This window comes from Poecilia formosa, unplaced genomic scaffold (genome assembly GCF_000485575.1).
Source record: "Poecilia formosa unplaced genomic scaffold, Poecilia_formosa-5.1.2 Scaffold144, whole genome shotgun sequence".
Lineage (NCBI taxonomy): Eukaryota > Metazoa > Chordata > Actinopteri > Cyprinodontiformes > Poeciliidae > Poecilia > Poecilia formosa.
The window spans coordinates 1,290,185-1,304,102 of record NW_006800083.1 but is presented as its reverse complement, the minus strand read 5'-3'; the positions used below and the strand labels follow the sequence as shown (position 1 = coordinate 1,304,102).

Sequence of the window (13,918 nt, the reverse complement as noted above, 5' to 3'; positions counted from 1 at the left end):
TTTGGTGATTCTGAAAAACTGTGTTTTGCTGCATGTGTGACTCAATCATGTCTCCAGGGATTATGGAAATGTAAAAGCTTTAGTGAAGATTTCATCTCTCGTGATGCACTTTGACTTTTCACTGCTTCACAACTACTAATCACTTTTTAAAATTTGCTCAGCACCATATCTGTTGTCTTTCAGAGTGCATGTAGTTGGTGCACAAGAAATTACACAAAGTTTAAAGATAAAAAACCCCCACAATATTTATATTAGTTGGCTTTGAAGAATTAGAGTAACGGATGATTAAGTGATGAGAATGGAAATAAACAGAAACAGTTTCTCTGTTGACATGACATTTCCCTGAACATGACACAAATAATATATCTCCCATGTATATAGTAATAGAAATATGAGTCATTGTTAATTCTTTTGAAATTCGACTTAGTTTTCTTTCTTTTCTAACCATAGGCATGACTCAGCAAATATATTCTACATGAAAAAAAATCAAATGCAACTCAAAATAGGAAAACCTGACAAAAATAAGCCATGCCACATGAACGTATGAATACGAATAATCACTTTAGTGAAAAATATTAATGACATTAAATAGGACTTTTTAATAATACATACAAAAAACACAAAAGTTAAAGAATTTCAGCTGTTGAATATGACAAAAGCATGCAATTATGAGAACTCTGTTTTGATCTGGTTCTGATTTCCCCAACCTTCCCAGATAAGCATCGTTCAGGTATGAGTGCGTGTACCCGAAATCCGAGGAGCTTCTGACTTACAGCTCTCTGAATTGTTTAAGATATTGTGTATAATATGCACTGACACAAAAATTATAAAATAGTTATGATGCAATACTTATATACAAGCCATTGTGATGACTCAAGCAATAGGAAGATTTTTTTAACAAAAAACATAAATGCTGATTTAGAGAAAAAAATTAACTCAGCCTTGGAAACATTTTGAAGCTTCCATCAACTTTTATACAAGTCTGAGGACAAACACGTAGAATGACTCAAAAAATTCCCTCTACCTCATCGAGTATATGATCTTTGCCAGTTATAAATTGCATGAATATTATGGGAACATGCTGGCACTCGTTTACAAGTACTGCCGCTGCGGTAACGAAAGGCCCACCCTCCTGCAGCCCCTCCCAGCCCTCTCCTCCTCGCAGCGAACTGCTTCGCTCGCTCCTCTGCGTTGAAGAAGTCCGTGGTCGCTCGGAAGAATTCCAGCATGACTTTGTGACTCCAGTTGGTGCCACGGTTGTCCACTGTACTTGTTGCGACCACAGAGCCCGCTGCGCTACCGGCACTTCTATCCGACTGGGTGGAGAAGCCACAGTGACCTCCACGGTCTGTCAGAAGGAGGAAAAAGTGTGGGTTTGTCTCAAAGAGCTCCAGGGGCAGGGAGGACTGGGCGTCTCCTCGCACAGGGTCGTCTTTAGCGCACACACTCAGAACAGGAATAGCCACTTCATCCACGTCTCTTAAGGGTTCGTTGCGTTCCCAGTAAGCATCCCAGGCTCCTGAAGCGCCGCAGCCACTGCTGGTCCCAGATGTGGAGCCGACACATCCAGACTGACAGAAGAGGGCTTCCTCCACCCCACGCAGGGAACAACTAGAAAAAAGAGTGTCCGTGTGCATGATGTCCCCCAGCGCCGTCCTGTACCTGCAATATGAGGACAGACGCAAATGAACAAAGCAAGACGTGGAAAGAGAGACAATAGGTGGAAAACAGTAAATCAATGCTCAAGGGCTGCACAGATCTCAGATTCTCTAATAGCCTTGATTTGAGGAACTTCACCTGGGTCACGATGTATCTCAGAATTACTAAGTTGACATCAAGCAGGCCATCTGTTGCTGTGGTAACTTAATTGCGCCCTCCGATGGCCCATGCCTCTCCGATAAATGGTTTCTGGGTACCTGCAGATGCACCGTCTAAAATTTCTATTTCATCTCATTTTAAACAATCTGTTTTTTAAATGCTCCTTTTTGCTAATCGGAAGAAAAACCAAATCAATATATCTACGAAGACAGAATATCTCAGGGTGAGATATGAGAGAAATCAAATAAAAGTTGTTTTTATTTTATTCCAAAAAACCTGGAAAACATTGTATTAATAATCTTTAAACATTATTAAAGGAATGTATTTGTTGCAGAGTAAGGTGGTTAAAACTAAATTTACACAAAGTCCTTTAAAAGTATAATTTTATTACAGATTCCAGTGAAACAATAATATTTAGAGGTGTCAAAGGTCGAACCTAAAGTAGCTTCGGTTTCCTCTTTATCTTTAAAAGGCGCACATTTGCACAGTTGCTCTATTTGCAGGTCATTTCAGCCAGTCGTCATCTGGCAACTTTGGAGCGCTCAAAAACCAAACAGGGCAGGTGTTTGTCTCCCTTGGACTGTTTATTGTTTCTATTTCCACGATTATAGACAGTCAGTTTCTATCCAACCTGATGGAAATTGGTTTCTATCAAGGCTCATCACCTTGCGTCATGAACTTGATTAAGAATAAACTGCTTAATATTTCTTAATGAAGACAAATCTGTCAAATGACACCTTAACTTGCTGCTAGCATGCGATTTCATTTGTGAATATATCAACACCCCTCATCATGTGAAGGTTTGGGGACCATTTAAAAAACTGTCGTTCATTAATAGGTTAAAGATTTCATTATTTTTAAACTGTGTTAAAAGATCTCTTTTAACCCCTTAATTATCACCGGTGTCCTCATGGATGCATTGACTTACATGTTGAGGGAGACTTTCGTCACTGTACTACATGGAATCGTTTGCTGATTGGAAGCATTTTTATTATTTTACTCTGAACCTAAGATGCTCCCAAACAAGAGACTTCAACAGATGCTTGGTTTGTACTTATGACCTCAAGTCCATCAGTAGCAATAACATGCTGGTTGCGACTTTGAGACATTATTTCTCAATATTGGCAGATCTTGTGCCACCACATTTTGTCACACTTACCAATTTAGAAGCCAGATTGCAATTTATTTTTTCAAAGTTTGTTTCAAAACCTAAACGTTTTCCCCAAGTTTAGCTCAAACTTTGTCTTATCTGGTAAACCTCATTTTGGCGCATCACCTTGCGTCGTGAACTTGACGCATCATTAAACCACTAATTATCATTTATTCTTGCTCATCTCCCACCTCCTTACCTGCTGAGACATATCTTCTGATACAGAGCCAGCGCCCACTGCAGGGGCCAACATAGCCCACTCTCAAACCAGCTCTGGCAGCGAAACACCGGTGACAGGCAGACCGCTGCAGTCACATAACTGGAGGATCCGCACTCCCCCAGGTAGGACAGGAGGAGGCCCGACCCCGAGCTCTCGCTCACTGCGTACAGCCTTCCGGCGGGTTGTCGGTAGCGGATGTAGCGCACGGCCTCCCGCAGGTCTGAAGGGTCGCCAAACTGCTGCAGTTTGAGGGTGGTCAGTGGCGTGCTGTTGTGGCTGCGGCGGTTGAAAACTGCAGGGAGGTAGCCGTGGGAGAGAGCCGATTCACACAGCTGGAGAGACACAAAGCAGAAACAGGATAATAAATGATTCAATGTCTCAAAAATGTTAGGCCAGAGTCTTTGATAAGGAACCGCTTACGGGGTGGAGTGATGTGAAGCAACTGACTTTTGTTGTTTTTATGAGTAAGCCAATGATTGAATTAGTGTGACTTAGCCTCTTTGAAATGTCAGAGAATTAAGCAATCTCTCTTCTTAGGGCACTGTCTCTTTGGGGCCCACTAACCCGAAACACAGCTGTGACATCATGACACTGAAAGCTCTTTGTAACAAGATAACAGATACCTATAAATATATTTGACTAAAATAATTTTGTAGATTTCTTTTTTTTTATCATTACATTAACTTTTAGCTGATATAAAGTATTGTTTTACTCTCTTATGCTCACTTCTGGGGAAAAAAAGAAATGTACTTGTTCTTACAGTTCCAGAAAACAATGCATGTTCCAATAAATCTGAATAAGGCTGCAGACTTTTTTCACATCAAACAGAGGAAAAATCATGTCTTTATAATTAATAAATACTGCATGACAGTAAGCAACCGTTTTTCTTCCTTCGAATGATTATGTTTCATTCAAACCCACAACATAACTAATCAATTAAATTGACCTGAGCAAATGCCAAAAAAATTATTTTCAAACCACTTTGCACGAAAAAGGGGTTGATTTTTTTATACAATCGTCAAAAATCTAATTAGATCTAAATTAATTAATTCCACGGTCAGATTCTGATCAACCTGCAAACAATTTATCAGTAAAAGTTTGTCATAAACTTGATGCAGTTTGTTTATGGGCCAAAATTTTTACTTTTGCTCAGTTCCTACATAAAGTAGACCTGAATGAAAGAGAAGTAACAACATTCCTGGATCTAACATTTACAGCAGCAACAAATTGTGCAAGATAAGAAGATTTACTCTAAAAGTCACAAGACAGTCAGAAAAGTGCAGTGATAAACTGGTAGACCAGAACATCACTCATTTACCCATCAGAGTGAATCACTGTTATTCAAATAGATAACATGAGCAAAAGACATATGAATTTGAATCTGCACACTTCAGCCTGAATTTCCAAAGTTGTTTAGCAACACTGACAACCTAAAGGCATGATCTGAATTTCCCTGGCACAATTGTTCCTGTTCTGCATACACAGACACGGGGACCATGAAGCATCATTGCACTTACAATGTGATTTCTATGAATCTTAAATTGTAAATGAACAGATGTAATACATTTATTTTGAACAGTAGGTTTATTTTTTTTTTTGTACAAAATATTGAAAATAACACTGGATTCTGAAAGAAATGTTTGCTCCTTTGCAGAAAGAGTCAAAAACAAACAAGTTGCTTCAGCAGTTTTCTAACAGGGCTGATTAAATGTCAGCTCAGTGATAAATTCCTGAGGCAGAGACTGCACACTGGACAAAACTCCCCGCTCTGACCTTACAGGATTACTGTAGCAGAAGGTTCCAATACTGAAGAGTGATATTTCCTTCAGTTCTTATCGATTAGTTCAAGTTATTTCACATTTGGAACTAAAATCAAATCCCATCAACAAACCTTTAAATGCAACAAACCATCAGATAGCAAAACAATAAAATAGATTCACCTCTACAGGTACTATACAGGGTGCAGGGTGTTGAGAAAAGACTCCATGCTGGAGGCGTGACCATGCAATCGCTAATATCTGCCCATGACGTATGCAATGCAGCAGCTCAATGAAGCTTACCGAAAAGCCTGCACTGTAAACAACCTGATGGGCAGCAGGGACTTGACATTTTTGCCAGAAACAAAATGTCTTATTATATTTCCTTCCACTTGACACATATGCGCTAATTTGTGTTGACCTGTCCCATAAAATCCCAGCAAGACACATCGAAGGTTTTGGTTGCTGTGTGACAAAATGTGCCTCGAATGTTCGGTGGATGGCTGTGCTTTTGCAAGTATTTGATACACACAATTCATGGTAACTATAATGATACAGGTGACTCATACAGCTTGTTTTATTGATGATAAATCAGGTTTAGAAAAGCTGAGTTTTTCCCTCTATGGTTATATCCAGAGGTGATACAGTCATGACCATTACCAATAAATTGTTCCTACATTACCTGCACCGGAACCAGGTTAAAATTGCATCCCACTAAAAATGTAATCACTCAGAGCAGCTTGTTCTGCTCTCAGACTGAAAAAGGACAAAGTCGAGGGGCACGTTGCAAAGAAAATCCCCACATAATACAACTATTATTTTCTGTGTCTTTACAAAAAGAGCTGTAGCTAAAAATAAATTCCACAAACAATGTGTAAAGCACATCAAATTCACCTTTACTAGGTCATGATGTGCTCGATGAAGCCGCTCTGTCATCAGGGGAGTTAATGTTGCAAGGTGAGATGGGTACAACCGTTGGATGTCTGCCTCCAGAAATATTTGTGGGTTTTGAAAAGACTTCTCTTTAATAATAAAAACTGGGTTTCTTCCTACACATCTTTCCACACCTTCGATACATTGCAGTTCCTTCGGTGTGATGCCTTTCAAAATGAGGATAAAAAGTTATAAACTGTTATAGTGAATCTCTTTTATAGTCTTTTTTTATAGTCATAAGTTATGAGGATAATAATATTCTGTTGTCTCAAAATAAATATAAAAAGCAAAGCAACTAGGCCCTCCTGTAATTGATTTTGTCAGAGAAAATTGAACACCACATTTTATTTTGGAATAAGCTTTGAAAGGTATGATGGTGCTGCAGAGACACAGCAGCATTGTGGTTTTGTTGTTATGTGGGTTACCTCTGCAGTTTTAGTCTCACTTGAGATGCAAGCTGCTAAGCAAGCTGCTTCAGAAGTACAGAACATTTTGAAAAACTGCTGGACTAATTCTCTAGCTTCGAAAGACACTGTAGATGAAACGGACGGAAAAAGAGATATAGAAAGGAAGAGAGAGATATAAATGGAGCACGTCGTTACATTGATTACACCAATCGATTGTTCTAGAGTAATTGCTGTTATTAAAAGAAAGTACCTGCCGCAGTTCTTTGGCCGATTAAAGAACAATCGTTAAAAAGATGCAGATACCAATTTCGTGAAAAAGCTGGCAAGTTAGCAAGAGTGGGTTAACGGTTGTAAAACTCGGAGGTGCAGATGTGACTTGGTGGGCCCCCCACCCTAAGACTAAGTCGCTACGGGAAACACTGCAAAGACACACGCTAGATGAAGTACAAAACGTCAACAACGTTTTCGCCTCCAGCAAGCAGTCGTTTCTCACTAGCCGAGGATCCAGAGCCTCTATAAGAAGAAAAGCTTAGAACAAGAGGCTGGTTTATACCAGGCTGTATTTAGATAAATCTAATAGGTAATGGGGACATACAAATAAGACTAGCTCTGTATTTTAGTGCAGACTTGGGCTACTTGCATTATTGAGGTAAGTAAAATGCATATATCATCTAAAATGTATGTATTTTCCTTGAGTTTTAATTCTGCTTCAGACTAATCTCTGATCTCTACATCAAGGATATTATGACTACATGATTTATGCCAAACTGAAGTAACAAAGCTCTTATCTCTTTATTTACTCCCACTTGGCTCTGTGGCACATCTCTCCAATATTATGCCAACGACACTAAGATTTATGTCCCACTATCAAAAAAAACCTGTATTCTGTGCTATATCACAGTAACTCGATGATGTAAAGGCCTGGATTTCTTTCAACTTTCTAAAATTTAATAAAAGTAAAACAGAAGTCACGGTTTGTTGGCACAGAAGAACCCGTCCCCGTAGATGTAGGATGCTTGGCCGCCGATACAAACATCCCGATCTGTGGGGCAAATGACGGTTAAAGTAAAGCAAGGCCTTTCTCAGAAGCATTTAGAGATCCTAAGTCATGCCTTTACCAACACTTGTCTTGATTAACACAATGCACTTGTGCAGTGGTTCTATTATTATCTAGTTCAAGAAGGTAGAAAACACACTTGGCTTGTACAAGTTAATATGAGCCCATAACCCAAATTTTAGCTCCAAGTTCAGACAAGTCATCCATTTAAAAATATGTGTATTCTGTGATCAAAGGGAGCTGAAGACCACAGGCTCCATAACCCACATATCTCTCTCCGATTCTTCTCCGTGTCACAGACACAGACACGAGTGTGTATGCTCACACGGCGGCGGCTTTCATCTCTTTGCCGCACATACTCACACTTACTCAGACCGTGATCTCTTTCTGCACAGTGAATTTCACCAGTGACGGAGGCAGTCTTAATTCTTACTTTTAGCTTGCAGTTCTTTCAAACGTGAAAGGATGACAACAGAGAGCATGAAAAAAAAGAAAGATGAGCTCATCTGTCTGAACGAGGCGCTTCGTCACACACCCATAAATTTCCTTGGATTTACAGGTTGATATTGAGCATATTTACTTTTTAACGCCGTGCTCGTAGAGCTGGCTTTTATTTTTTAAATGATATAAAGCTGACAGGGAGCCTGTGACAGATTTGCACACAGAGGTTAAGAGCGTGCAATGAAGCGTGGCGCCAGGTGCCCTGAACAATGAAAGAGCCCAGCCGGTGTGCTCCCGGCTTCACAAGTCAAGTGATGCTTTGTAATCCCTCACTCAATTACCTGCGTCAGTCTGTTGAAAGGAACTGTTGAAAGAATGCCGTGCATCAGCTCTCTGTTTTTTTTTAACCACTGCTCTTTTCCTCCAAAGGAGTTTGACTTTTGCCCCAGGAAGCTGCTGTTTTCCCCTAATGGCAGATTGGGATGTTTGCATCTTTCAGTGTCACTTTACTGAAGCCCTTCTGATTTGAGAAGATGGAACTGCTTTTACAAAAGGCATGAGCCTGTATTCAGTTTATTTTTTCCATCTTTCAAGTAATAAAAAAAAATCCCTCATGTTCATGTTCAAATTTATAGTTAGATGTATTTCAACAGCAATGCATAACTATATAAGAATGTTCTTGATGGAAAAGACAAACAAAAACGACACTAAAATCAAATGCAGCCAATTATATTGGCTTGTCATTTTCAGGACCTTGCAAAAGATAAACAAAATCAGAAGTGTGTGGTGTTCATTCACCTTTATCTCTCTTTAATAGCTCTAAATAACACTGAGAGGAACCAAGTATTCAGCAGTCGCCTAATCGGAAAATAGACTAGTCATGTGATTGGATCCCAGTATAAATCCAGCTGTTATAACTGTGAAGCCTTCAGGGGTTTGTTAGAGAACATTAGTGAACAAACAGCATCATGAAGGTCAAGGTGCACAGCAGACCGGTTAGGGAGAAACATGTGGAGAAGTTTAAAACAGGCTTATGTCATAAAATAATATCCCAATAGCTGACAGACCTCTGATCAAATGCTGCATCACTAAAACAGCATTAATCATTAAAGTATAGCCAAGAGGTCCATGGAAACTTTTGGAGGAGCTGCCCATCCACAGCTCTGGTGGAAAAATCTGTTCCTGCTTACATTTTGTTGCTAATTGGTATTTTATGGCTATATTCTACAGGCAATTGTGCAACAGAACTCAGACCTTAATTAATTACCTTCACCACATTCCTTGTGATCTTTCCGAAGGAGTTGGGGATGATGAGCAAAACCGGGCTGGTGGAGTGACTGGAAGTCCTGCGTCTCCTGTGGTAGGACGGCACAGCCCAGTCCAGCGACACCAGCCCGTCGTCGCTGAGCTGCAGGTTGTCCCGCACGAACTGAACCGAGCTGTCGCACGGCCAGCACGCCTCGTACGCGCTCTGCAAAAAGGCGCTGGCTCTCCACGTCCATCCGCCGCACGGAGAGTAGCAGCCGAAAGTCCTGCAGTGCTTCTGGAGGTACTTGGCCAGCGCGGAGGGGTTGCATATGAGCGACACGGTGCGTGTTTTCTTCCCGGTGCCGTCAGCTCCCTCCGCGCACGCCGAGCGGGCACCGTCGCTGCCGGCTGCCAGCTGCGAAACGCCCAGCCTCTGAGGGAAGGCGATGGGACCAAGCAGATATTTGGTGCCTGGCCATATGAAAAGCGCCAGGATCACAACACAGAAAGCCACAAGCCATTCCAGCATTGGGGCGGTCTGCAAAGTGGAATCAGGGAGATCGCGATCACTTTCACAGCTGTATCTGAAACTGAAGTTTACATTCACGACTAATATCCAAGGCAGCTGTCATTCTTACACCTTCCATCCCTCCCACAAAAAATAAATAAATAAATAAATAAATAAAAAATACAAAAAAATGTTTCAAAACTGCTCAGCCCTAGGTGTTTACTTCCCTCCTGTGCCAGCGCGCACTGACCGGTCCATCGGAAACACGCGGTGGTCTTTGCGTGGCGGGTTCTGATCTAATTCCAGCACGTTTTCCTCTCCGGACGCTGCTTGGGATCAACGAGGCGGATCCGCTCACAGTTTCAAGCACGCAGCTCCAAGAGAGTGACGCTTAAACCTGTGGTGCCCAAACACAACTAATGTCTGAGATCAGCGCCCAGCTCGTGTTGGAAACGCCCCCACCACCCACCCGTCCACCTCGCACACCCCGCTCCTTCTGACTGAACAGGTACGCCTGATGATGTTTTAAAGCTTTCTCATTAAAACAGGCAACTTCCAGGAATCAGGAGTTCTATTAACCTTTCAACATTTCTAAGAAAAAAAAAAAGAAAAGAAAAAAAAAGCCAGTTTCTGATCTGTATCAGTGAGATAGAAATTCCTGTTAAATTAATTTGGGAACTTGCGACCTTGTGCATTTAAGCCACCAAGGGTACAACCATAATCAGAGCCATAGGCTGTGGTCACTCCTTTTCATGCGAACTGTGCAAAGTGACCTGTTGAGTAGGTATTGGTGCCTGTGAACAGTTTCTGTTTTCTTAATGAGATGCGTGTGGAAAAGGACAAAGTATATAAGCCGTACATGCATAATTGGATGCAAAATGCAGTTTTATATCTTCTATTTGGATATCAGGTACTTCTTGATAGTGATGCTGACGTAACCCCCTTGTCAATTTGCATTTCATCCAGCTACATTTACATACCTAAAAACAGCAGTTATAGATATGGAGCGCAGAAGCAGTTTAGATCTGTCCCTCATGTTTGAAGTATCATTCAGTACCAGGTCTTTTTAAAGTGATCAAAAATGATCGGTTCATACTTCTCACAACCCCAGTCTTCAGCGAAAGCCCAGAATCTCGTAAAACCCTATTTCAAATTTATTTCTAAAGCACCTCACATATATAGACGTGGTGTGCTAAGAACAGAATAAAATTAGGTAATATCCTAACCGTGTTGTCTGGTTTTCTTCAGCATGGAACAAAAATGCAGGTCAGAGGTGACAAGAAGATTAATGTGGTTAAAGCAGGCAATCTGGGAAGAAAACTTGTTGGACAAGTCTTGATGCTTGGGTGGAGGTTCATGTTTCAGCAGGACAATGCTTACATGCTGCCAGAGCTGCAGTGGATATGACTCCTGGAACCACGTCGCCTGGACTGGTCGTTTGAAGGTTCACGCAGAAGTGATGTATCTAAACATTTTTGCTGACACAAGCAAAAGGTTGATTCTGAAATTGTTGACCTCAGGAGGTGCTGAGTGTAAAGGTAGAGCAGACTTTTAAAATTTTATTTGTGAAAACCATTTAAAAGTAACATTTATCATTTTCCTTTCATTTTACAAACGTGTACCACTTTGCTTTATTCTAGCACAAAAGAGCTCAATAAAGTGCTGATCTGGCAGTAACAGGCAGAAACATTCAGGGAATTTCAAGTACTTTTGTAATGGAGTGGAGTTACATCATGCTGGTTTATTTCTTGGAAATGAGAAGTTTTGTCAATAGTTAGGAACTATTGTGACCGCATAATAGAATATCCGACCTAAAATAATGGCCTAAGTCATTTTTCATCTATCCATCTATCTATCCATCTATCCATCCATCTATCCATCTATCCATCTATCTTAAATATTGATGTTGGCATCTCGTTACTCACTTCCTCCATTATTCAAAGCTCACACCCATATTAACTGGTTGAGTTAACATTGTGTTTCTCTTCAAATCTGTTTTATTTATGGAAATGTCAACCTTTTTCTACATGCTTGGAAACGACTGTGAAACAGGGCAACAATATAAAATATCACTGATGATATTCAGATCCAGTCTGCTCAACAGCCAGTGACTCCGTAAAGGTCACTTTGGAGAAGAAAAATCTTTTTTGACAGGCACAAGGGACAAAAAGAGCCATCTGGGCAGCGATAATCTATTTTGTATCGATGAAAGCAGGAGAGGAGGTCATCGAATCACATTTTATTTTAGGTGGAAATAACAAAAAACATGACTTTATTAGATAAGGTTTGGATTTTACATGTAATGATATTTTTTTGATGAAAGACCTGGGTCAGAGAGAGAAAGCTCTGGTAAATGCAGCCAGTGTGTAGCATGTCTAAGGAAACTAACAATATGTTTAGCTTCACTGGTAGCTATGAAAAGATGTTTGAGGTAAGCTACATTTTTTCCCGTTTTGTCACTGGAGAGCCACAAAGCATATTTTATTTAAGTTTTATGTGACCGATCAACAGAAAGTAGTAAAATGTTGTAACGTAGAAGGAAGAGGAAGTTGTAGTTGGAAGTTGTAAATTAACAGATACAAATCTGAAACATGTGATGCGCTTGGATCTACTTCAATATCAGGGTAATAAATCCAGTGCAACACTGCCATCCAAAGTCAGCAAATTAGTAAACCGAGTGCACTAATGTCCAACTTGATATCAGTATGAATCTGGCTGCTCTGTGAATGCCTCGTTTGCTAGAGAACGTTGATGAACAAACAACAATAATAATACGTTTTATTTACAAGAGCATATCCTAAGTTGTACAGCTGGATTTACCACTGTAATGGTAAGAGGAGTAAATGCTGGACATCCAATAAACTTTATGTCTTGGTCATTTAGCATGTTGTAGATTAAAATCAACATATTCTAGAATATATTGATTATTGTAGCTACCAAATACTCAAATATTTGGTAGCAAATCCAGTCACAACCGTTTGGCATCTGGGAACTCTCTATATACACACCATTGGGCGAGCAGAGAAACACAACACTCCACAGTCCTTCAGAGCAGACTAGTAACATTTTCTTCTGTTTTATTCAGTGTTGAAGAAAAAAAAAGAAAATACACGAAAACTATTGAATTCAGATGGGGAATGTATGCATTGGCACACATGGTGATCCATCTAATCTGCTATCAAGTCCTATGCTTTGCAGGCTGTGCAGTGTTTTCCCCCCAGCACTGCTGACACGTTAGAAAAAAGTAGGTCACTAGGCCAAAATGAAGACGCAGCCTAGAGGTTGCATTTGGCACAATAAATGAATTAAGTCTTCTAGCTGAGATTTTTCTGGCATTTACCTCCACATCAAGCTGCACATTTAGGAAAAGACCCTTTACACACTACACTCAGAGAAAACATGTAAAACGCTGAAAGGAAATCAACATGAGGTCGAGGCAAATGTTCTTATGTTGCAGAATGTTTTAACATCATATACAGCCATAGATTAGTTAGCTCAGTTTCGTGGTACGGCGGATTAAGAAGCGGGGTTCCACCATTACAGTAGCTTCAATACATTTTACTCTTTGCTCCAGATAGAGCACTTCACTATTGCTTACTCTTCCTTGAGTAAGTGTTAGTATTTTTATGGAACTGTCAGTTTTGTCAGTCTAAATTTGCTAACCATTTATAATCAGAATCAGCTTCATTGGCCATGACTGCGTGCACAAACAAGGAGCCTGAGTTTGGTTTGACATAAAACATCCAGTTTCCAAAACATTAAACAGCAACGAAACGCTGTATAAAAATATGCAGGCAAAGGAAAACACATTAAATCTGAATGAGCTGACCCTGTTTAGTTCCTTTAAGTTTGAGAAAGCTACAGCAGGAATAGAAAGGAAAAACCTTTCCTGTGCAGCACATTTGTTGCCAGGAAACCTGCAGAAATCAAAAGTGGAGCACAGGTGCTGTCATTTATTTATTCTGTAATGGATCTCGCAGGAGTGTAACATCTTTGCCCTGGAAGAGCACACTTCATGATCGCCAAACTTTGGATATCACCTGAAAGCACCAACAAGAAATGGGAAACTGAAGAATTGCTATGCAATGGCATTCAAAATAAACCTAATGGAAAAATCCTGATATGAAATTCACATTAGAAGCTGAAAAAAACTTGAGGGATTCACTGCTACAGGACAGATATGCCGGTAGGTTTGAGTGCAATAAAAATGTTTTATATTTTGGAATGCCGTAAGAATAAGTATTGAACAAAATTACTGAAATGTTTTCAATACTTAAAAGAAAATCATTTGTTTTTCAATGACAGCTCTGTAAAAATCTTCTTTCCAAGGAAACGCGGTAAAACAACTATAGCAGCATATTTCAACACATAAAAGCTGT

The 13,918-nt window shown here is 40.2% G+C and overlaps 1 protein-coding gene across 1 annotated transcript; it reads right to left on the bottom strand.

The window, feature by feature from the left end:
- Window positions 1-225: 225 nt before the first annotated feature.
- On the bottom strand, window positions 226-10,026 carry abhd15a (abhydrolase domain containing 15a). The gene is made up of 3 exons (XM_007563059.2): window positions 9,051-10,026; window positions 3,168-3,520; window positions 226-1,662 (listed from the first exon to the last, which is right to left on the bottom strand). The coding sequence occupies exons 1-3, from the start codon at window positions 9,558-9,560 to the stop codon at window positions 1,026-1,028; spliced, it is 1,500 nt and encodes a 499-aa protein (XP_007563121.1). The 5' UTR covers window positions 9,561-10,026; the 3' UTR covers window positions 226-1,025.
- Window positions 10,027-13,918: the final 3,892 nt, after the last annotated feature.

What these genes read in the sequence shown, in the direction of transcription:
- abhd15a (XM_007563059.2), bottom strand. Translation starts at nt 9,560, where the DNA reads ATGCTGGAATGGCTTGTGGCTTTCTGTGTTGTGATCCTGGCGCTTTTC. An exon ending in TCACAAGGAATGTGGTGAAG is followed by an intron (nt 3,521 to 9,050) that starts GTAATTAATTAA and finishes GTGTCTCTCCAG; the next exon opens with CTGTGTGAATCGGCTCTCTC. An exon ending in CAGAAGATATGTCTCAGCAG is followed by an intron (nt 1,663 to 3,167) that starts GTAAGGAGGTGG and finishes CTCATATTGCAG; the next exon opens with GTACAGGACGGCGCTGGGGG.